The 25,357-nt window shown below is 42.5% G+C and overlaps 1 protein-coding gene across 1 annotated transcript; it reads left to right on the forward strand.

Annotated features, from left to right (window-relative positions):
- abcc6a (ATP-binding cassette, sub-family C (CFTR/MRP), member 6a) lies at window positions 1-25,086 on the forward strand. Its single transcript, XM_034688050.1, has 31 exons — window positions 1-421; window positions 3,253-3,429; window positions 3,601-3,726; window positions 8,126-8,263; window positions 10,856-10,978; window positions 12,120-12,181; window positions 12,320-12,451; window positions 13,558-13,764; window positions 15,044-15,221; window positions 15,357-15,518; window positions 15,620-15,712; window positions 16,249-16,452; window positions 17,177-17,323; window positions 17,445-17,532; window positions 18,084-18,153; window positions 18,249-18,375; window positions 18,472-18,648; window positions 18,737-18,904; window positions 19,143-19,326; window positions 19,492-19,576; window positions 19,679-19,796; window positions 20,449-20,656; window positions 20,792-21,102; window positions 21,381-21,580; window positions 21,858-21,984; window positions 22,212-22,313; window positions 22,442-22,588; window positions 22,694-22,852; window positions 23,016-23,182; window positions 23,321-23,515; window positions 23,807-25,086. Exons 1-31 carry the CDS (start codon window positions 380-382, stop codon window positions 23,913-23,915), a joined length of 4,533 nt encoding a protein of 1,510 aa, XP_034543941.1. The 5' UTR covers window positions 1-379; the 3' UTR covers window positions 23,916-25,086.
- Window positions 25,087-25,357: the final 271 nt, after the last annotated feature.

The raw sequence follows: 25,357 nt of genomic DNA on the forward strand, positions 1-25,357 counted from the left end.
AGGCAGACAGAGTGCGAGTCAGAAAGGCACAGGATCTCAGGGCAGCAGCAGTTCAAACAGCCTGGCAGACAGAAACAGAGTTTCATTGAGAGTCGATGTTTTATTAAAGGGCAGGAGAAGTCACACAGACAAACTCCAACACACACTAATAAACTCAGAGCAGAAAGACAGTCAGGAACAGGCTAAACCCAAAATATACTAACATTAGCTAGAGAGGAAAAGTCTAATAAGGACACACTCACTGCACTTTTACTCCCCACGTCTCACACACATTCAAACACACACTACTGCTGTGCTGAGTGTGTGTCACCCTGAGGGAAGAGCAGGGCTGATCGACCCCAACAAGAGGAGCATCAGGGAGAAAGGAGCACGCAAGTGGATGGATGCCTTTTGCAGACTCAGTGGCCTGGACCCTCTGTGGGTGAGTGTGTGATGTGTTCACTGACCCTGAACTCACAGTTTCACCTTTTGTGTTCTTCTATGTGTGTCTTGTTTTCCTGAGAACAGTTCATGTGAAACATATACAAAGACATATTTTAAGTCTGTTGTGGGTATGCTAGGTTGATGTTCATCTTTTATAAGCCATGTTGAAGTTAACATTGCTGTAATATTTTGATTTTGTAGACTGAATCATGACAATCCAGTGAAGTTTGTTTGAATATGAATGCATAATACTCATCTCTGCTGTGATTCAGTGATACATGGTACAGTATCAGCATCAGCTACATTAGCATGCTGCTTTTCTTATCAACAGCATCAGACAGTGTTTTACTCTTTATTAATAAATGATAGGATGGAAGCAATAAGATTGTGTGTGGTGGAGGGAAATGTAAGTTGGCTGCACTTAAAAGCACTAGGAGAAATTCCCATGGTACACACTGACCTTCTCAGGTTGCAGCCTGTAGATATGTGAGTGCTTTAGAAATCTAACCTAAAGCAAGTCTGAATGAAAGACTTTACCTCTGATGCGTGTCAGAGTTGCATTTACCTTCACCCTACTGTGTGATTCAGTACCTTGAAATGCTGAGAAGTAGAGTTGCGTCACAGTGAGTGAACTGCTATTGCTGGATAGGCTTTATAGTCTTGTATAGTAGCAGGCCTCCACATTCTGAGTCTCTACTCGAAAGTAGGAGAATGGCCCCAATCCAGCTGGAATTCCAAAATTATTGAATGCTCACTCTCAGCTTGCTTATTTCCCACTCTAACTCTCTCTCCCTCTCTGTTTCTGTTTTTCATTAGAGCTTCCTTTTCTTCTGAAAAACCTCAAAACAGTAGTCATAAAACTTTGTCGAGAAAGTGAAAGTGCACTGTATTTCATCTTGTTTAGCTCTCCTTGTGATGAAAGTTCAAAGAACATATGCATTGTTTTGAGCTACGTTGTATTTATCAAAAAACATAGAGGATGTTTGAACAGATGTTTTTGTCTTGTTTTGGCTGCAAAGAACATTTGATTATTAAGTGTGGCAATCAACCTTTCACATGCTTTTGGAGCAGCGTCATTGCTTTCTTATTGGTCACAGCCTTGGGGTAGCAGTGGGAATTTATTTGGCTCTTATTCAGAGCTGCACATGTACAATCCAACTCAGGAGAAGAAGTTTGACCTAGAATAACAATGCTTGTAAAGTGTTAAGGGTTGACAGATTTGAAAGATGACAGCTTATTGAGTGTCCTACTTTTTATATATATATTAAGTCATCGTGTAATTTCAGGGAACAGGCAAGAGAGGTGAAGCTGTCAGGAAAGTGATCGAAGACCACCAAAATTACAGTGTCTGTAGCCTGAGCATACCACATAGGCTGTTCGAATGACAGTTTTAGACACAACTCAATGCAGGACTTGACTTATTGACCTTATGCACACCTGTGGTATTAGGCATTGGATGCATTAGAGAGGATTAAAAAGCAACATTCAAAAACTGAACTACCTTCTGTGCGGTCAGGTATAAATAGCTACCTCACAGCTTCAAAGCTGTTGGCATCATCGACCATTTCAGCCAAGGTTGAGAAACAGTACAGAGCAGAATACAGAACAAAGTGCTTTGAGAGAGTTTGACAAGATGGATATCTCACATAAAAGTATGTTCATCTGCCTGCCATTGACCGCAGGAGTGAGAAGGGATCGTGAAAGTAGCCTCCCCCTCACTTCCCCTCAATACAAGTGGATTTTGGAACATCGGTGCTCACAGTCCACCGGTATACTGTAGGTGCAAAAGTTGTGCGTTTGTTACGTAAACATAATCACTTAGTTTAGCAAAAATGTCAGTGTGAGTTTTTGCAAGAGATGTTGGCAAGCATGAAATGAATGAGTCACCTTCAATCAGGCTGTGATTCAGACCCTCATGGTTTCAGATGCGGTACACAGTAGTGGGTGATGGTAAACTTGGATTAATCACTGCAAAGACATGCCAGCGTCTCCATGAGGGTCCTCTAACCTGCTCCGGTTTACCGGCAGGGCTGTGGGAGGGCGCTTTTTACATAATGATCCTGCAGCTGCCACCAATTGTGGCCTCACTCCCTTATACCAGTCTAAAGTCCAGCAGCAGGGCCAGACTGCTCGACCATGCTGGAAACCACTTCCTGTGGTGACTCCGCAGGGCAGCGTCGTTAGCGCAGCCAGACACCCTGCCCCTCATTAGGCCTGGGAGGTGATAAACAAGGGACGCAAGACAACAACAAGCCACTTAGGTTCTGGAGGAGAACTATTTTTTTTTTATGAAAGACAACTTCTCCTTCTCCTTCTCCTTCTCCTTCTCCTTCTCCTTCTCCTTCTCCTTCTCCTTCTCCTTCTCCTTCTCCTTCTCCTGCTCCTGCGGCTATTACATAATCACAAACTTTTGGCAGCATTTCCCAAACACACCTCGTCTGCAATGTTTACAGGCTTCATTATTGGTATAATCCCTGACCTCACTTTTTAATATGTTGACAGTGTATATTGTCCTGCTGAAATTAGGTAACAAGCTGAAGACGTGGTCAAACATTTTCCAAAACTGACTCAGCTCTTAAGCAAATGAGGGCTTCTTCCAACTCACACACTCCCTGGGCACAGACACGTTTTTTGTTGACCTGCTGCGGTTTCTCTCCCCACTGCCTTGATGGATGAAACACAGGACCTGCACCAAGTCTGAATTCTCTGGACCTGGCCTTCGCCTGCTCTGTCTCTCAGATGATGGATTTAATCTCACAGTTTCATCTCAGTTTCTGAGACTTAAACATGTTGTCTTGATCTGAACTTTTGACCTTCTCTTTGTTGCAGGACTGGAACCGTACATGGTACACAGCCAACCCAGACCTGACCCAGTGTTTCCAGAATACAGTACTGGTGTGGGTCCCCTGCATCTACCTGTGGTTGCTGGCCCCGTTCTACTGTCTTTACCTGTACTGCCATGACCGTGGACGCATTCACATGTCCTGCCTCTGCACCGCCAAGATGGTGAGACATCACATAGACTTTGGCCAGACTTCACTTCATTGTTCAAGATTTAAAAAGCCAAAATGTCTGCTTCTTTCTCAACACGATCCTAATATCAACAAAAATGTAAAGGTAAATGGGACTGTACATCCGGAAAGGTTCTCCATCTGTCTCCATCTCTGTCTTGTTCAGGTGCTGGGTTTCTTGCTGGCCTCTTTTGGTTTCGTGGAGTTCTTCTACATCCTGCTGGAGAGGAGCGAGGAGATCCAGCAGCACATGGTCTTCCTTCTCAGCCCTATAATACGCAGTATGACCGTGGTAAATAGAGTGACTCTTTCTTGAATTTTCTTTATGTTCTAGCACATCATACTTGTCTAAACAAGAATTGCTTGGTTATATTTTTAAAGTTATTTTTTTAGTTGTAAGCTAAAGCATCGTCTTTAAACCTTATGACACTTACAAAACTTTATCAAGGGTCTATCAAAGGTTTGCCTTCAAAGTAACTTGTCAAGTCAAACAGAATATTTAACTTTATCAGTGATTCAACTCTACATAGGATAATGACTTACGAAATGAAAATACCTCCATATTGACTAGCTATTAAGACCATAACCTAAATGCTAAAATGCTCATTAAAGCAATAAAAGGACCATTCTCATCTCTTTTCATAACATCTTCTGTAACATACAGTACGCCATTTAAAAAGAAAACAGGCTGAGGCTTTGTGGTTTAAATTTTCATACCAAAGAGCTAGGTCTACTTCTCATATACGGTTCATGCTAAGACGCTATCCCACTGATTTGTGGCTAAAATAACACATCTGACATTCTCCCTGCGTTGCTTCAGGTAACAGAGCAGTTTGGGGAATATTTCAGCCTGTGTCCTGCTGGCTAACATCCCAAAGTGCAGAGAAATGAAAGAATATACAGCCTACGTACAGTATGTTGGCCGGACACTGAGGTGCTAAGATGCACAACAGGGAGTAGATTTACAGTGCTGCAGGAAGTGCAAATATAACAGTACCCTGCAAACACAGCCTGTATTTGACCATCACTCATCAGAGTGCAGAGGACATATGTAGTGTCATCACTTACTATTTGATGTGGACTGAGAGTAGCTACGTATGTGGAAAAGTTGCAATACAACGAAATATGTGATTGGTATGTGCTGTGCATGTGAGAGAGCACATGTCATTTTGGAAAAAGGAAATATAGGGAAAGAGGTGTAGAGGTATAGATGTCCTTTTATCTAAAGTGAATACTCTTTTTCTTCAGATCACAGGCAGGTGTCATCAAACATAAACTGTAGCCATTGAGTAATTTCTAAACTCTACGTGGATAATTATTGCTCCACGACTCGGCTACTGTAAGAAGTTGATGCTTGTCCAAACATTTATTTGAACACAAACAGGCTTTTCACTGTTGATAGTAATCCTGAGTAATACTACACTTTACACAAGTTCATTTAAAGTTCCTCCAAACTTTTGGTTCATCTTTAAAAAGCACCAAACCGCCAAATACAAAGGTGATGATACACAATTGTAGCCTAAGTCAGAGCTAATTACATAGAAAGGTTCAGTCTTTATATAGGCTACAGGTGTGCTGTTGGACTCAACGTTTTGACGCCAATTTCTTCTTGAGCGCCATTGTTCTGACGAAAACTGTATTTAAGGTGCAACGTGTAATGCCTCTGCAGTGAGGAAAAAAAAGACATAGGCCAGAAATCTGTCATCAAATGGAATTTTGAAAAATAATCTGAGGTTTTTGAATCAACAAAAACCATACCACAATCCATGGCAGATTGATTTAACCGTGTCTAAGGAGCAACAGCTCTCTGGATTTAAGCCTTAGAACTTGAGGAAATACAGATAATTACTTTAATCTTTTCCTTCTCAAAACATCTTCAGTCAAGCTATAGAGGAGCACCACGTGATTTCGGGTGGCATAAAGGGTGGGCTGTAGAACATTTTAGAAGAGCAGGCTGGTTTGTAATCAGTGAAAATGTTTTAAAGTGACTTGTTTTGATGAAAGGCTGCGAATGTTTCTCAGAACATTGATCCCACTCATTAACGTCAGATTTTAAATGATACTTAGCTGAGTAGGAACAAACAGAAAAGGGGTGCAGCTCAGAGCATGGGTGGCAAGGCAGGATTAAAATGCTGTTTATCCTTAGCACAAGAAAGACAGAAGAAGCTCACTCAGGTGTTGTACTTCAGTCGGCCTCTAGAGCTGACAGAGTCTAGCTTTACTCACAAAGCTCCCTCTCTCTGCAGCCTCTCACAGCTCCTGCACAGCCTCACTCTCTCCAAGTCAGACAGCTTTGCCCACCTGTGGTCTTTTCAGACTCCTGGGTAAACAGCAGCACGCTTTTAGGTGAAAATGCACTGAGACGTCTCTTGTATTGAGGCTAGATTTCAAAAAAGGTATTTTATTTTCAGGGTATCGTTTATCACTCCAGGAGGTAGACAACAAACATCCACTAAATCCATTAAGAGCTGGCATCAATCTTTAAATGTATTTGCTGGGCCTATCTTTAACAAAGGTTGTAATTTTCTTGATGTAGATTGTAGCCGCCCACCACCACCCGCTCCGTGGGTGCAGGCCGGGAACACTGCGCTCTTGTTGCTCTGACCAACTTGTTTTGTTGCCCTTCAACTCAAGTTAATGTATGGGAACCTTTTTACTCCGAGTCAGCCCAGGAACAAATCGTGGTCACTATTGATGAAAAGTGCATGCATGATGCTGACTATAATCAGAAATACCATGACGTAAAGCGCTATTCCCTCCCCACCACTGCACACTTCCCATGTAATTATAAGGTAGGGTTTTGATTCAGGGCTTAGCGATAGACTTAGTTCCACCCACTGACTTGTACAAACAGATGGGCTGATGGTTTGCAGCAATAAGGCAAGTCAGAGCGGAAGGCCAGGAATAGGAAGGTTCTTACCCTCATTGTATGACCCGAGGTCAGCTTTACGTTTCGGATTTGGTTTGGGGCTGATGTAGCCTCAGCCTCATCAGTTCAGGACTTGAAGTACTGTACCAGGAGAGGACATAAAGTTCTACCAGTGGGCTTGGTACTACTGACATATTGTGGATTGCGGGTGTAGGAGATGTGCAACCAAAAGACTTGAGGGTTCTTTCTTTGGCTGATCACCATAGGGAGACAAAGATGCAGCATTGGGACTAATATTTATAATGTGTGACTGAATGATTGGAAATTATTAGTACCTGTAGAGAAGGATCACTTGACACAGCATGTTCCCCAAGCTCTAAGAATTTTTAAGGTAATAAACAAACATATTTTTCAATTTTTTTATCTAAAGCTATTTTGAGATTACACTTAGACAAGCTGATGACCACAGGGCAGATTTTAAAGCACCAGCTAATTCTCTCATCCATGGTGGAGCCCAAATTTAAGTAAAAATAGAGTGACTTTTTGACTTCTGACGGTGGGGACAGGACAAAAGCACAACTCCATATTAATATTATATTTCCTTACGTACAGTGGATACATGGTGATATCAAGTCAATATTTTGTTGTTGTGAATTGCCAAAACACCTAAGTTAATCCTGCAGTTTATGCTGAAAACAAACAGTAAAAACTACTATTTTTGCAATAAGGGCAGTTTCACACCTAAAGCACACTAAAATCCTGGATGTTCATGTGCTAGATGTTTGCATATTGTATTGTGTTCAGATCTAGAGATGAGCATTTGACGCAAACATCCAAAAGAAACTGAAATCAGATGTACAGGAGACTCTAAAGTCGTCTCGAGTATAATTTAAAGTGCCTGTCTGTCTATATTCATCCTTCAAAAGACTGACAAGTATAAAGCATGAGGAGAAAATACATGAACAAAAGAATGAATAATCTGTATGTCACCAAAGCAAGTACATGTGTAGCCTGGATGTTGTTTATCTGAATTCACCCTCTTGGCCCCACAGAGTTGTTTACTCTTCTTTCCATAGAATAAATAAGTCTGTTGATCTGAAAGACTTATGTAATTACCTGACCACTGTAGTTTATAGGAGGACAGTAGTGTGGCTCATCCTAAAGTAACCAATGTGGTCGTCATTATGAAACCTAAAGCTGCTTTCTACAGACTTGATGATGAGCTGGCAGGACACTGGCAGTGACGTCTCACTCTGCCAATTACTCAGACGGGGACCTGTTATAGTGGCTCAGCGACACATGCTTGACTCCTGTGAGGACAGACAGCCTTTCACAAACACAGAATTAGTCTTTTTTTTATTTACTTTGTTTTGTTTTCCAGATTACACAACATAACAAGGTTAAGTAATATGGGCAGGGACCCGCATCATACGCAGCGTGTGCCATTTTTTTGTGGGCGAAAGTCACTCGGATCACATCTGCAGAGGCTGCGGCCAGGGAAATCCCAAACCAAAGTTCTCAAAACCACCATCAGCTGCATTAGATCAGAGCAAGATTCTGATTAAAGCCTCGGTGCTCTGTTGACAACAACAAAAACATCATCAACCAATATTTGGGGATGGTGCCTTATTTTTTTTTGACTGAATCATATTGGGGTTAAACTAAATGGAAAGTTTAGCCTTACTCTACTATTTGTTTTTCGATAGGTCAAAGCTTTGGTTCTCAATCACTGAGCTTGGGTATAATCCTCTACTGTGCAGCTTTAACTGCATTTATAAATTCTGGATTAAGTCTAATTGTCTCTCTTTGCGTCTTTCTTTAGATCTTGGCCTTGTGCATCATCCAGTTTGAAAGAGTGCGAGGATGTCGCTCCTCTGTATTCCTCTTCCTGTTCTGGGTCTTGGCTGTCGTCTGTTCCCTGGTGCCACTCAGAGCAAAGATCCAGCTGGCCATGGATGAGGTATGTCTCCTACCTTTTAAATCATACAACTTATTAACACCAGCAGCATCTTCCCCATATTCTTATACATGTTTGTACAATTGATGCTGTATATTCCAAGCATCCAGCCTCTTCATAATGCTCCCTCTAGCTGAAGAAAAGGAGCAACTCCGAGCCAAATTGAAGGTGTTTTTCCAGTTTGAACTCGGTGAACCTGCAGTGTCAAAACACTGTACAGGAGAGATATCTAATCAGGTCTAGTCTTACCCGTCGTCTAGACACAAGACTCCGGCAGCACAGCTTGAGATATACCCTGTGTCAGCAGAGAGTTTCTATTTCATCCCCCTATTTTAACCAAGGTAACCTAAAGTTAACCAAGTGTTGGAGGATGACACTGCCAATTCTGGTCAAGCATGTGTGTGTTTAAGTTTTCCTTTTCTTCCTGTGTATCCTGTCAGACACTGCAATCATTGTTGTATGGGGTAAGTTTCTATTTAAGCGCCCAGTGCCGTGGGGCTGTCGCATTTGCATTTCTATAAAAAACACACAAACAGACACACACATCCATATTTCTGTTTTATCGTTCTCAGTGTGACATTCCCACACTGCTTGGGGGAGAGTAATGATGGCCCTGGGATAAATGCTGGTGAGACATGGCAGCCCAGGGTCAGACCAGAGGAACGTCGGTGCTGTGTTTATGAGCCTACACTGCTGTAAACACAGCCAGATGGAAATCTATGCATCCGCACATAATGCAGGGCAATTAAGAATACAGACACAAATCGTTCCCTTTCATACAAGCTCATAAAAGATAGCATTCCCCATATAAATCACCACAATATTGTACAAACACATTTTTATTAACCATTGTGGTGTAGCATGCCTGGATTCTGTACATCCGATCCTCTTAAGAGAACAAGCGGTTTCTGCTTGGTTATGGAGGGATGAGTAAATCATGTATAAGTTAGAGATTTTTAAAGACTGAAAATAAATTATCTTGTTCAGTTTGAAATCAGTAAATTATATATTTTAAACTAGGCAGGAGAGAACAGAGCAAATGCAAAAGTGAACAAGCACCCTAAAACCAAGAAAGCAAGGGATGTTTTCATTAACTCTCAATGGAAAAGCTACTGCTAGGAAAATGTGCTGATTTAGCTCTGCACAAAGTTAAAATGTGTTACTCATATCTATCAAATATCCTTTGAAGTGATCCATGAAAAACATCTCAGACAAAAAGAATCACTCTGTTGTTTTCATTTGGTTCTGGGTGGTAAGTTGTGTTATCTTTTAGAAAAAACAGACTGGTAACCCTCAGTCAACAACGTTTTGGCTCAGCTTAGCTAGCTTCTGACAGAGGCAGCATGAAATAATAGCACCATTGTTCTTTTGTCTGAGCAAAATTAAATAACCAACTCTAAACTGAGCTGGAACTCTGATGCACAATTCTGCTCTTTTCTTGTATTAACCAGTGTTTTTGTCTCTGCTCTCATGTTACACTCAGTTTTCTGCTTTCTTTTAGTCACTGTTAACTTCAATGTTTTAGTGTTGTATGTAATGATAGAATCACAGAAGTTTAGCATCAGCAGGGCTAAGTTTTTCCCTATGTGGACCTTTGATGGTCACATTTTCTAAATATGTATAGATTAAGTGTTTAATTCACACTGAAATGTTAATAGCTGGAGTTGACAGGGTTCATGTTTGCGGACCCTTGGCCATTCTTAGCTTCTCGACCTACATTTTTCCCACCCACTCTCCGACCATCCTGACCCAGTTTTTCACTGTGCGGCCGGAACCATTTGCCTCCTTCATATCTTTTTTCTAGGCAGTGCTACACACTTTTCATAGAAAGTCATTTTGCTGTTTACCATGGCTCTGACTTTTATTCATACCCCTACCGCTGAACAACACACTGGCTGTGGCAAAGGCACTGACCCACTAGTAAACAATGTGCCTGCCAAAACCCACAGTTTCTGTACGTCAGGAATAACACGCAAGTCCTACATTTCACAAAAGTCTCTGAGTGGTTAATATTACAGCTGCTGCCTTGATTCAATGTAAGTGTGCCGTTTTGTGAAACCACAATCTCTCTATTTACAGATACAGGCTGTTGGCGTGACAGGGAGGCAGTTTTTACTGTTGCTTCATTTATATGAAGTACACCATTAAAGACTTTGGGTTTTGCCCTGATTTAGCTTAAAGCTCCAAAATACACTTTATGTGTCTGTGATCTTGGTGCGTAAACTGTTTCCGCTGCCATACAATGTGTAAGCATGAGAAAGAACATATAATGTCTTTAGTTTTGTTGCTAAGCAGGGCACAAAGCCAGAGATAAATGTTTCCCACAGGATGTTGTGGGTTTGTTAATAAATGTTGATAGAGATGTAAAACCAAAACTGATTTTGATCTCATGAACAACCTCGGATCGTGTCTGATGTTATTTTTTAACAACAATCAACTGGCGTCAAGAATGCAGCCGATTAATTGCGTCCCTGTTTTAAGATAAAAGTCAACTCACACAACTCCTCTGGAATAGTTGATCTAATACTTGGAGACTGTGGTATTTTCAACCTCATGGAAGCCTCTTTAATTGTGTTTTTTCTTCTCATTCCACAGGGGATTGCATCCGATATTGTACGATACCTCGCCTTCTTTTCCTACTTCACGATCCAACTGGCCCAGCTCTTCCTGTGTTGTTTTGCTGACCAGCCTCCAGAGGGGAAAACCGTCTTGGAAAAGGTAGGCAGAGGAGAATGTATCCCACTTCCGCTGAAAAACACCCGCTCCTACCCAGTACCCAGGAAAGAAATGCTCCAACAGCTCTCTTGTGGTTTTCAACTTTTGTTGTGAGGACACTTTTCCCTTTTGGAGGAAATGATGTGATTCACCACTCAGCTTTCTCTCCCACTCTCACCCCATTGCTCTATACCTATGAAGGGTGTGTGAACAAGTGTGTGTTTGTGCATGTGTGTTGACATTGTTCTCCCGCATAGCTTCAACCAGACTCACTTACATCAGCTCCAGATAACATTGAGGTTGCGTAGAGTCTGTTACTAAACAGCAGCACGGCAATTACATAATACGGATTTCACTCACCCATCAATCTTGAGTCTGACGTACACGTTGTTAAACTCAGAATAGCGAGCTGGTTCACGACAGCTGACAGGTGAATGAAAATGAGACTCTCATCAATCAAACAGCTATGTGATGTAATATTTTCCTGGTGACCAACAATCAAAACAGCAGAAAAAGTCCCGAACAAATTCATGGCCCATGGTGAGAGGGTTGAGGGTGCAAAAGCCGCAGTCTGGCTTCTGGCAGGGTTGACACACCCATTGGTCGCTCCTTGGTGTGTCTTCCACTTCTTCCCTCACCGCCTCCCCTCCGACCCACGCTCTGGTTAGAGTTACTCACAGGAAGAGAGGAAGTGATGGGATGAAGAGCAAGAGGGCTGGTAATGAAGAGCACAAACACCCTGGTGAGGGGGTGGCAGGGCGGAGAGATGCCATAAAGTGTGCATGCCATGACAGACTTTCTGTGTTTGTGTTTGTGTGTGTGTGTACCCACTTGTTGTACAGTTTATGATGACACATTTCCCCTCTGTCTGTGCTAGACCTCCAAACGTCATAATCCTCCCAGCGCCAACACTGAACTCTATTTATTCTGTCTTGTGGGAGTTCATGGCCTCTGCTCTCCACAATAGACCACCAAACTGTAGAGCACTGTTTACACACATTAGCGTTCTTAAACGCACTCCTCACAAGTGCACCATTCAACCATCAACCAACCGCCAGTGGAGCCGTGTATGAGTCAAAAGCCTTTTAACTGCGAGAGATTTATTGCGAAAACAAGAGTGAGTCTGGTCTTTAATCTGTTGCAGAATCCCTGTCCCGTCAAGGATGCCTCTTTCCTGTCGAAGATTCTCTTCTGGTGGTTCACAGGGTAAGATGGTTCTTCAAAACCCTGTCATTTTTAGGCTCCCGCTGACTCACTGCAGCAACAGTTTGTACTTGTTTACGATAATGTGTGTGTTTTGTTGACGGTTGAATGAGTGAGTAATCTCCTGTGCTCCCTCCTCAGGCTTGTTGTGAAAGGATATCGCACCCCCTTGGCAGCTGAGGACCTTTGGACCCTGAGGGAGGAAGACACGTCAAATAAGATCATCTCTGAGCTGCAAGAGGATTGGACAGCTGAATGTGCCAATATTCAAAAGTGAGAACTCCTGAAATCTGATGTCTGGCAGTGTACAAAGGGTACCACTGCAATTTAGTGTTGTACTTTAAACAAACTCAAACACTCTGAAGAGCAGATGAAAGAATACCACAGGCATGCCAGCTGCACTGTGAGGCTGCACTCTGCAAAGTGGGGCTTTGGTCCTAATGTTAAACTCATGCTAACATGTTCGCAATACCAAAGCTAACACATGGTTCTCAGTAGATATAATGTTTACCATTTTACAGTCAAAGATTCACCCGTGAGCATGCATGTAGTCTGTTTATCTAATGAGCACTTAAGATCTATGTTAGCTAGCTAATTGTTGTTGAATACATTTCATATAAAGAAACCTTTGTGGAGCATTTTTCATCTTAACCAGCACAGTTGTAGTTAAAAGCAGACAAGAACCAGAAGGAGATATTCTATGACATATTACAAAGATGACCAGTTGGAACCAAACCACAGCTTTTGTTTTAGCCACACGGCAGGCAATGAAACCACTCAGCTAGTAAAGCTAGCCGATCTTCAAAGAAAGAAGACACGTGCAGGATATAAACATTTAGTGTCCTTTTCCCTCGGGTGCGCGTGTCTGCTTGTTTTGTGACATGTTTGTGATACACAGCTCTCACTATTGTCAGAGCTTAACAGCCAACAGATCCATTCCATTTTATTGCAATGTGGCAAAACATCAACATTGTGCTGGCTGAATTAATGACTCAAACAGACCATGACACAGCCACGATTGGGGTAAATTGAATTTCGGGATGTCTCTTCAGCCCAGAATAGCTCCAAAGGAGTCACTTGAGGACATCCAGCATCATAATGTCAAGACAAGTGCTGTATGTATCATTTTAAAGCTTGTTAACAAGATCCAGCTCTTTGAAGATCTGTCACCGTGGCCAATAAAAATGTCAGGAAACAATGCCTTTCACTGCTGCTGGCGAATTCTTGAGCCCGTCAGTGATGGTACAAAAAACAATTACTCTTTTTCTTTACAGTCTGTTTCACATAAAAGTCTTAAACAGAACCAGCACCATGTTGAGGCATCTCTGACACAGATGTCTCGTCTGTAACTGCATTCTCTCTCCCTCCCTGGCATGCAGGCAGGAGAAGGCCTTGGCAGCAGGTGTGGCGTTGGGAAGCAGATTGCCAGACCAGGCTCAGCTGCTTAGGAAGCTGCAGAAGGAGCAGAGCTCTGGTTTCTTCCTGCTCAGGACCCTAGCACGCAAGTTTGGTCCATACTTCCTGACTGGCACCCTGTGTATCATATTCCACGACGCCTTCATGTTCGCCATACCCCAGGTGCTCAGGTAAGACTTGGAGGAGACGTGCACGAAATACCTAATCTGGCCCGAGCAAAAGTTTAATCGAGCATAAATTTGTGCTGTGGTTTTCAAATGTGTGGAAATATTAGTTTTATCATACTAGTGCCCTGGAGCTGAGGGGCATAGGGCTTGAGGTTATGGCAGCCCCAAAAAGCAAACATCATCCATAAATGTCCTTGTTTATAGTTTTCTTATTCACAGGCAGATGGGCTTTGTTTTGAATGAATCTGTTCATAAAAAGGTGACTGTTGCAAGATATTGTGTCATTCGGGAAGAGATGTTGTTGTTTGGCTTTTCAAATATAACTTCTTCAGTGCTCAGACACCCACAAACCAAATGGCATTGAGTGCAGTGTATTAAGAAAAGATGCAGCCAATGCATTCCAACCTCAAAGCTTAGACTGAAATTACCTTGATGGATTGCAATCTAAGCTGCAGTATATATAGGTTTAATGTGTATTTTGGGGATGAACTGTCTGGTTCAATCTGGAGATTTACGTGAAAGAGATGAGACCTTCCTGATAGTAATTTGAAGACACCTTTGTTTGGAAGGTTGTTGGGAAGCCAATAGGGGGGGATATTCTCCTTAGTTACCACCTCAGCTATCATTTCCGCTGGTATATTTCCAATGATTTGCGACACAGACAGCCAAATAACACCAGAATCTGGCAGCAATGAAAAACAGGTCATGGCTGACCTACCACCAGCCGCGCCATCCCACTTGCCAGACTGGAATGTTGTTGTGATGCACAGCACAGAATCATTGGAAGTGTTAATTACGGTCATGAAGCTGCGAGCAAGAAAAGTAGACGAGACCGCAGAGCCTCTGTGCTTCAGTAAGCCGGACAGGCAGAGAGGGAGAGGAGGCTCTAAATGGCAGAAATGTCGTCGCACCACAATAAGAGCACCGCTGGCCAAGTGTGAGGGCAGCCCGGCCACAAGCTGAGCTCTGTTGTGCAACCGGAGCTGCTTTGCGTAGACCAGGCAGCCAGCAACCGCAGCAGCACTCCAAGGCCACTGGTTTCAAACACACAATGAAAGTTAAATAATTCAAATTGAATGTAAAACACTGCAAAAAGTCATGTTGACAAGATAAAAACAGTCTGATTTGATTTGTATCGTTTGCTTCTTTCCAGGGACAATCATACATAGAAACAGGGTTTCAATGCAGTAAAGAAATTACCCTGAAGGGGAAAAAACACTGCATGTGTGCAAAATCAAACATCCCTTTTCTGTATTTATCTTCCTCTCTTCTTCTCCCACAGTCTTCTTCTGGATTTCATGAGAGATGAAGACGCCCCACTCTGGAAAGGCTACTTCTACGCCACTCTGATGTTCCTCCTATCCTGTCTCCAGTCCCTCTTCAACCATCAGTACATGTATACTTGCTTCACAGTGGGGATGAGGGTGAAGACAGCTGTTATGGGCTTAGTTTACAGGAAGGTAGGTGAATCTGTATCTAGTGACATGTAGCCGGCTGCTAACCCTTAGCACAACATGGTGTGTCTTTAATGGCAAAAACAAAAGCTGTCTCTGCACTGAGGGCTGACATGTCTCCTCTCGCTGTTGTTCCTCTAGTCTTTAGTGATAAACAGCGCTTCCAGGAGGACCTGCACTGTGGGCGAGATTGTGAATCTGGTTTCAGCAGACACTCAGAAGCTCATGGACTTTGTGGTGTATTTCAATGCTGTCTGGCTGGCTCCAATCGAAATTGCTCTTTGTCTCTTCTTCCTCTGGCAGGTATGTCACGGTGTAATGCTCCCAAAATACAGCTCAGTCGTGTTCAACCACAGTTTGATTTAAAATACCTTGACATTATTTTCTTCTCTCTTTTTCTTCAGCATCTTGGCCCATCAGCTTTAGCAGGGATTGCCACTGTCATTCTCATTTTTCCACTCAATGGAATCATCGCAAAGAAAAGGAGCAAGCTGCAGGTACGAAGCTTTCACAGGAATCCTTCACACTTTCACTCCAGTAGCCCGACATCTGGCATGTTAGGTCAGGGATGCCACAGATGGTTTGGATAGTGGCTGAGGAGCCGTGTGGGTGTTTGGCCCGCATGGTACATTCTCTCTTGTCCTTTTGATGTCCGCCCCATATAACGTGCTTCAAAAACAATGAAAGGAAAGGGTGGGCAGTAAGAAGACATCATTTTTCATTTCTTTGGAAAAACAACAGACAGTTCTATAAATTTGGATGCCAATTTAATCGAACTTAGTTTTGAATACAGTGACCGCATCCCTGGGCCTTTGTAGTTTCTTTGTCATAAAAAAAAGATACTGAAAAGTAACGAGCTATAAATTCTTTCTGAATTAAAACAAATTCCATTATGTCCAGGAAAGCTACCACAGCAGACAAACCCATGTTAACAAATGTATCTGACTCAATTGTCATTGTGTCATGGTTTTAACTTAGGATAGTTTTTTTATTATTATTACACATGTTAAACTACTCTTTGTCTGGTCAACAGGAGATTCAAATGAAGTTCATGGACGGCCGCATCAGACTGATGAATGAGATTCTGAATGGAATTAAGATCTTGAAGTTCTACGCCTGGGAGAAAGCCTTCCTGGAGCAGGTTCTGGGACACAGAGAAAAGGAGCTCAAAGCCCTGAAGAAGTCACAAATCCTTTATTCCATCTCCATTGCATCGTTCAACTCCTCTTCTTTCCTGGTGAGTTCACCAAACTGAGACAACGAGAGAGGAATAGGCTAACTCATGTTCAAGTTGTCTTTAGATTAGCATAAAGGCTTAAGCTGATAAAGCTAATTGTTTTCTCACTATCAAGAAATTCAGTGAAAAGACCTGAACCAAAAATGAACTGATTCACAACAAGTTAGTCTGCACAAAGCCCAATTTGGCTAGAAAGGATCAGGCTGATGCCTGTACCAATCCATGGCAGTCCATTTCAAAGTTGCTCAGAGATTTCACTGATAACTACAAATGCAAACCTTGCAATAAAAAGAAAAATCAAGGAAGCACCAAAATTGTAACCACAACCATCTCAACCAAAGCTGATTTTAGTCATTCAGATAGCTGTTGAGATATTTTGTGTCTGAACCAAACTGCTGAGTCAACCAGCAGATCAACACAGCCGTGCCTTGCTAGCGTGGCAAAAACTGAAACAAAAATGAAATTATATCCTTGTAACCTGTTTTGAAAGACTTAAGACTTCAGCAGGGATAAATGAGCGTTGGGCTGAGTGCCACAGACAGGGTGGGGAAGAAGGTTCTCAGAGACAGACAGACAGATGCATTTCTGATGGTTTTTTTGTCTTTTCACAGGATATTTAGACAATTAGAGAAATTTAGAAAAACACCAGCCTCATCCTTTAAATTCTGTTTTGCACAGTTTGGCATGCAAAGGTAACATTTAGCAAATTATTTTTGTCCCCAAGATCGCGTTTGCCATGTTTGGCGTGTATGTGACTCTGGATGACAGGAACGTCCTGGATGCACAGAAAGTGTTTGTCTCGATGGCGCTGATCAACATCCTGAAGACCCCTCTAAGTCAACTTCCATTTGCTATAAGCACGACGATGCAGGTAGGTGACATTTTAAGTAGATACTTTACTTGACATTTTCCTCGTCTGTTGTGCCAGCTGGGATGTATATGCATGGTCATATATGGTGGATATAGGTCACTAACCACTGGCTCTGTTTCAGGCTATGGTTTCACTGAGACGTTTGGGAAAGTACCTGTGCTCTGAGGAACTCAAGGCGGACAATGTCTCAAAGGCTCCTTTGAGTTCTGGTAAGAGCCCCACCTATGTATAAACTATTACATAGAATAAATAAACTACTATATTGCAAATTCACCAATTTCCATATTTTGTTACATACTACACACTGCCTAAAATCATAGGCTGTCATAATCAATAAAATCTTCCCTCAAGATTTGTTGTTTATATCTGTGGAGAACCACAGCCTTGTATGGATCATGTGCACTGTCACTTCCTGGGTCTCAGGCTGACTGGTAGACAGGGTAATTATAGGATGTTTCCATTTAGTGGTTGAACGTAAATCATAGCATGAATTCAGACATATGATTCATAGAGGAATAAAAAAAATACTGCGCTCTTCTGTCTGTAATCTGTCAACACTTCCTAAGACAGCTTGTGAAAAAGCAAGAGCTCTGTAATTTGTATGATTAAGCAAATTTACTTGTAATTACGCCCAGGCTGCGCTCTGACGACTAACTTCAAGGGGGAATTTTGTTTGCTGCTCAGGTGGACCGAACATGTGCTGTCTTTGGTTTATATTGCTGGTTTTGTTCATCACACTCAATCTTTCTTTTCTTTTTAGATGGGGAAGACGTGGCAATAGAGAATGGCACTTTCAGCTGGTCTGCAGAGGGCCCTCCATGTCTTAAAAGGTATGATCAAGCAAAAAAAGGAATAAAAACAAGATAAGGTATCCATCATAAAAACACAGAGAAACTTATAGGAAAATTCTCGTCTTTGTTGACAGGATTAGCATCCACGTGCCACGAGGTTCCCTTGTTGCTGTGGTGGGACATGTGGGCAGTGGAAAGTCTTCTTTGTTGTCGGCCATGCTCGGTGAAACAGAGAAAAGAAGTGGCCGTGTCAGTGTCAAGGTACTGAGCTTTTGTTCAACAAGCCAGGTCTGTTCACAGATGTGGGTTTCATTTAATAAATACTGACTCATTTCCCTCTAACATCTGTCCTCCCAGGGCTCTGTGGCTTATGTGCCTCAGCAGGCTTGGATACAGAACGCCACAGTCCATGACAACATCATATTCGGCCGTGAAAAGCTGAAATCATGGTACAACAGAGTGCTGGAGGCGTGTGCGCTGATGCCCGATCTGGACATCCTACCTGCTGGAGACACTACAGAAATTGGAGAGAAGGTATGGAATTAAAAGAGAAAGATGATTCAAAAGTTCATCCAGCCTCCTGTTAGTTTCATCTAACTTGCAAATGATTTTGTCGATGCAGGGTCTGAACCTCTCAGGTGGACAGAAGCAGAGAGTGAGCCTGGCCAGGGCTGTCTATAGAAAGGCTGATGTGTACCTCCTGGATGATCCTCTATCTGCTGTTGATGCCCATGTGGGCCAGCACATCTTTGACAAAGTCATTGGACCTAAAGGAGTCCTGAGAGACAAGGTAATATTTGTGATAGGATCTGCAAAACATAATTTAGCCTGTTTCCCCTCCAGCTACAAAGAGCCAAAACATGGTGTTACAGCACCTCAACCGCTCACAAGAATGCGACCTGCACTACTGTTATCATAATGTGGAAACCGCCACTTTGCTGACGTTTTTGTTTTCAAGAAAGCCTCAATTTAGTGTTGGATTGTGCTTACATCCTATTTTTCTGACTTTGTGTGGCTTTGCTTTACAGACCCGCATCCTGGTGACCCATGGGATGAGCTTCCTGCCGCAGGCTGACCATATCCTGGTCCTGGTAGATGGAGAAATCACAGAGAGTGGATCCTACCAAGAGCTCCTCAGCCGACATGGTGCCTTTGCCGACTTCATCCACACCTTCGCCAACACTGAGAGAAAGGAGAGCGCCATACAGAGAGGTGACGATACATTTTGGCATTTGATTTACAAGGAAATTATTTGTTCAACTAAGTTTTTTTATTTTTTCATAAAAAGTTGCAAATACAAGTCAGTGCATGCAGGACTTATTTGAATTGAAGTATAAAAATGAGCAGTCAAAAATAAAAACATTATGTCCCTTGCAGCTGGTTCCAGAAGATCTAATGCTCGTCTCAGCATGGTGGACTTCATGCCGTTCTCCAGAGACCTGTCACAGGAGCAGCTCATTGGGTACGAGAACAAACCTGTAAATTGTTGAACTGTCATGAAGATGTTTGGAATCCCAAGCATCTTTTTCACACAACTGACCTCTGGACTCTCAAAATCCTCCAGGGGCGACACCACTAATACCAACCTGCAAAATATGGAGCCTGTGTCCGAAACAGACCAGGAGCAGATACCAGAGGACCTGGGCAAACTGACTCAGGCTGACAAGGCTCGCACTGGAAGGGTGAGTCAGAAAAGAGCTTTTGATTAAACCTCTGATGTTGGGATATTTATCCTTCTTCAAAGCTGCTCTATCAGTATTTCTATAACAACATGGATCACCAGACTGCTTAGATATGAGCCCTCCCCTGCAGCCCTCCTTTGCTCCCTGGAGCATTGAAACCTCTTTCAGCTCATTATTTTAGTGTCCCAGCTTTGTTGTTATTGTTAACTCCCACCACTCTCATAGCATATTTTGGGCTGTAGGAGGCAGCTGTTTCAGTGAGAAGTACTGCGCTACACAGTCCCTGCCAAGCACCGAACAGCAAAGGAAAAAAAGCCTATAACACCAATTAGAAAAATATTTTCTTCTGGACTTTGGTAGAAGCATAAACAGAGCTCATGAGAAGAACTAGGAGATTTTTAGTCATATAAAAAACTCAAAATGAAGGGTGATGTTGCTCCATATCCACTTCATATCCAGATAGGCACATGCTTTGTAATAAGTATGTCAAAGGAAAGTTTTAAGATCTCAATGCTGCCTCCAAGTGTCCAAAAATATCTGATTTTACAGGTTCAATAAACATAAAGCAGGGAGTTGTCAGCATAAAGGTAAAACAAGTCATTTAATTCCCTGGCACTGACTCGTTATACTTGTTTTGTTTTTTTTACCACAGGTCAGGTTGGATATGTACAAGAAGTACTTCAAGACCATCGGCTTGGCCATCATCATTCCCATCGTCTTCCTGTACGCCTTCCAGCAGGGCGCCTCACTGGCCTACAACTACTGGCTCAGCATGTGGGCCGACGACCCCGTCGTTAATGGCACACAGATCGATACTGACCTGAAGTTGGCCGTTTTTGGAGCATTGGGCTTTGTACAAGGTCAGTAAGCATCAAAGAAGAAAAAATTGTGTTGTTGTTTCTTGTACAAGATTTTGAAAAATATTTATAATAACTGTAACAATATTGAGTCCTCATCACGATCTGATAGATTGAACATCCCTTCACTCTCTTCAGGTGTTGCAATTTTTGGTACCACTGTTGCCATCTCCATCTGTGGCATCATCGCCTCTCGTCACCTGCACATGGACCTGCTGATCAATGTGCTGCGCTCCCCGATGTCTTTCTTCGAGTGCACCCCCAGCGGCAACCTGCTCAACCGCTTCGCCAAAGAGATCGACGCCATAGACTGCATGGTCCCTGACGGCTTGAAGATGATGCTGAGTTATGTCTTCAAGCTCATGGAGGTCTGCATCATCGTGATGTTGGCTACACCTTTCGCTGCTGTGATCATCCTGCCTCTGGCTTTCCTTTACGCCTTCGTCCAGGTACGTGTTTTAACACTCCACTCTAATGACTTTATCTTCACTTCTGTGAGAGCTCAAAGGCGGCTTAGCTAGAGCTGATATTTATAATAGTGTGTTATTGGAAACCTCTGGGCTCCAAAACCAACCTTGCGGATTTTGCTGTTCACTTGTGTTTGATTCCACACCTGCTGACGTTAACGTTACTCACATTCACTATGAATTATGGGAAAGCCTTCGGTTCTCCCTGTTGGTTTTACTCATTTAAGCCGTGTGTTTTTCTTTTCCACTGTGGGTTACAGAGCTTCTACGTTGCCACATCCTGTCAGCTGCGGAGGCTGGAAGCTGTGAGCCGCTCGCCCATCTACACCCACTTCAATGAGACGGTGCAGGGCGCCAGCGTCATCCGGGCCTTTGGCGAGCAGTCCAGGTTCATTATGCAGGCCAATGAGAGGGTTGACTTCAATCAGACGTCCTACTTCCCTCGATTTGTGGCAACTCGGTGAGACGATATATGATTTTTATGTGCTTTGATTATATATATATATATATATATATATATATATATATATATATATATATATATATATATATATATATATATATATATATATATATACATTCATTTGCTGAGTTGACGTTCATAGGAGAGGGACATGATTTATTCCACTAACACTTACAGTGATTGCTTTACGTGAAATGTTACAAAAATACATCTGGTAATACTGATACATTCAGGAACTTGCCAGCCCACAGCTAAATGAATGTTACATCTCTAGGTGGCTGGCTGTCAATCTGGAGTTTGTTGGTAATGGTGTGGTCTTAGCTGCTGCCATTCTCTCTGTGATGGGAAGAAGCACCCTGAGCCCAGGCATCGTTGGTTTGGCTGTGTCACATTCGCTCCAGGTAAGAGCTTATGCCAACACATACACACACACACTGGCACACATTCTCTCACAGTAACACTGGAGATGTTTTATTATATGACTTAAAAATATTAAACACCGCACAGCAACGGTGGACCTCACTTGAGCTGCAATCCAAGGTTAAACAGGAAAAAGTGATGCACTGTAAATGCATGCTCAGTCAGTGAAAGAGTGTTAAAGTAAACTTCATTGCTTTGGTTATCGCAGGTGACCGGGATCCTGAGCTGGATTGTGAGATCATGGACAGATGTAGAAAACAATATTGTGTCTGTGGAGAGAGTCAGCGAGTATGCTGAAACTGCTAAAGAGGTCAGTATTCCCCCAAAGACATAAACATTTACAAACACACTGCACCAGAAACAAATCACTGCAATCTAACTGTGTTCAACAAGAGGGCCTTTGTTGTTCTCAACTCAATCTGTTACTGTCTTATCCAGGCCAGTTGGAGTGTAGAGGGCAGCTCCTTGCCCCCAGCCTGGCCCCAGAGAGGCACTCTAGAGTTCCAGGACTACGGGCTGCAGTACCGTAAAGGCCTTGAGTTGGCTCTGAAGGGCATTACCTTGCAGATTCATGAAAGAGAGAGAGTGAGTCACAAGCAGTTTGCAGTCTGTGCTTGATCCTGGATCACAGAAATTTGCTTGAATGGCAGACTAGTTGCCACAATTTCTGACTAAAGATTTCTTTTCCAGGTTGGAATTGTGGGAAGGACCGGAGCAGGGAAGTCCTCACTTGCCCTGGGAATCTTTAGGATCTTAGAGGCAGCGAAAGGAAAGATCTTTATCGATGGAGTTAACATCGCAGACATCGGACTCCATGACCTCAGATCTCGTATTACAATCATTCCTCAGGTACGACAGTAAGAATAACAGAAACTGAGCCCTGGCTTTCATCACACAAACTGTTTTCAAAAGTTGCACTTCGTATTCAGTGTAGAGCAAGACACCGTAAAATAATAACCATGAGATGAATCTGGACTGTTCTGTAATGGAAACCTGCTGCCCTCTCTCCCAGGACCCCGTGCTGTTCTCAGGCTCCCTCCGAATGAACCTTGACCCCTTTGACACCTACACTGATGAGGAGATGTGGCGTACACTGGAGCTTGCTCATCTGAAAAACTTTGTGTCAAATCTTCCTGACAAACTGAACCATGAATGCTCAGAGGGAGGAGAAAACCTCAGGTACACTAGCACACAAACTGTATTGCATAAAACACTCACTATTGTTTCAGCTTGTCAGTCACAAAAATATTATCACAGTGAATCCGCAGACTGAATCTAATTGTATCCCTCTCTCTCTCCAAATCTTTGTCTGAGCAGTCTGGGTCAGCGACAGCTGGTTTGCTTGGCCAGAGCCTTGCTTAGGAAAACCAAGATCTTGGTTTTGGATGAGGCGACTGCTGCTGTGGACCTGGAGACAGACACGCTCATCCAGTCAACAATCCGCACTCAGTTTGAAGACTGTACTGTCCTGACCATTGCTCATCGCCTTAACACTATCATGGACTACACCAGGTACGTTACAGTCCACCTAATAGAGACTGACAAGGAGAATAAATGACAGTGGGGGTCATGAGTTTATCATTCAAAGTGGTTCATCGAGTAAAATACCCAAATTTAACAGATTCAGCTACATGCTACTTTTTCTGGATCATTTCACCACAACCTTGGTGAATTTGGCCACTTGTGCAGTCATAAATCTTTTAACTACGTTAGGCCGCTTCACATTTATAGAATACATTTGATTGGTAGTAATTTCAATGTTGGATCTAAAACCCGTCTTTTGCTCTTTTTCCTGCTTCACAGAGTGATCGTCATGGACAGAGGCCACATTTCTGAAATGGACTCTCCAGCCAACCTCATCGCCCAGCGGGGACAGTTCTACCGAATGTGCCGGGAAGCCGGGCTGGTCTAGGTCGCCTTTGTGCTTCTTACATTGGAGCCTGAATAGATGTCGCACCTTATTTGTGCGGCTCTCAAACACACATCAGATCTCACCCTTCCAAGCTTTCTGGCAGCTCAAACGCCTCCTCATGAGGGCATTGTCAATGAATCTCTGGAGCAGCTGCAGTTGCAGTCTCTTTTTGTTGATTTTCAACACACGGATATGCTCTCCTTAACCTCAGATGATGAGCATGAAGAAAGCTAGAGTGGATGGTTGTGAATCTTCAAGCTATACATATTGTACATAGAGCAGTGGAGCCAGTTTATTCCATGAAAGCATTTAGTGAGGAGCTGGAATGAAAGAGTAGCACAAATCTTAAGAAATTTCATTCTCTTTTTTGAATGGGAGCTGTATTATTTTTGTAGTTTTTGTAAGTGTAAAGCACATGACATATTTTCTGATGTTGTCTCAGGCTTTCACGTTGATGTTTACTCTTATTCTTAGCCTTGTATACCAAATAAGAGGCTATTTTGTAATAGTAAATTTATAGACATCTATTTTGTCTTCTTGTTCCAGAAACTGGGACAGGAAACAGTCTGACACACTAACCTTTAAAAGGTTCACTTTGGCAAACACAGGGGAAGTGAGGTTTTTGCTGCTTTCAAAATACGAGCTTGGAGCAGCCAATTTGAAGTTTTTATAAGTCAGAGAAAAAAAGAGGGAAAGGTTGAAATGAGCCAAAACATTAGCAGCCATCCAACTATGTTGTGGCTGTTGTTTATTCCTGTCAAAGTAAACACATAAAGTCAATAAAGACCTTGCTGGTCAGATTTAACCTGACACCGGTAGTGAAAACCACAATGAATGAAGAGAATGCCTCTTCAAAACAATGGTGATAAATCTTTCTGTGATTGTCTCTCTGCCTCCACCACACATCTCAGGCCGTACACACATATGCAAGATAAAAAAAATATGTATTGTTCTTCTGGTGCTGACATGACAGACTGTAAATAGTCCAAGTTGACCTTTAGACTCAATTCGAAGGAAGAACCCAATGAACTCTTCGAAGAGGAGAGGCATTTACTGTTTTTTTGTCTTACTGGTTTAGACAATATATTCTCAGAGAAGCCCGAAAGTTATTTATGTCATATGACAAAATGTATTAAGTGTCCTTGAAATTAAAGGGATTGTATTATATTTATACTTTTTATAACAAGCTTGTTCATTTTTCATCATCTTGTATAATTAATGTACTGTCTTGATCCATAAATCTTGCTGGATAATAAAATGTATCTGAATCTACCCTTTGGTTATGCTTGAAGTTGTGTCATCTTGAATAAACATGTACATTAGATGCCCCTCTGCACTTAAAAGAATATATATTTGCTTTAAAAAATATCCAGAAGGACCAAGTTAGTTTCAAAGAGCAGCTGACATGATGTTTTGGCTGAATGCATTAACAGCAACATCAT

This window comes from Notolabrus celidotus, chromosome 7 (genome assembly GCF_009762535.1).
Source record: "Notolabrus celidotus isolate fNotCel1 chromosome 7, fNotCel1.pri, whole genome shotgun sequence".
Taxonomy (NCBI): domain Eukaryota; kingdom Metazoa; phylum Chordata; class Actinopteri; order Labriformes; family Labridae; genus Notolabrus; species Notolabrus celidotus.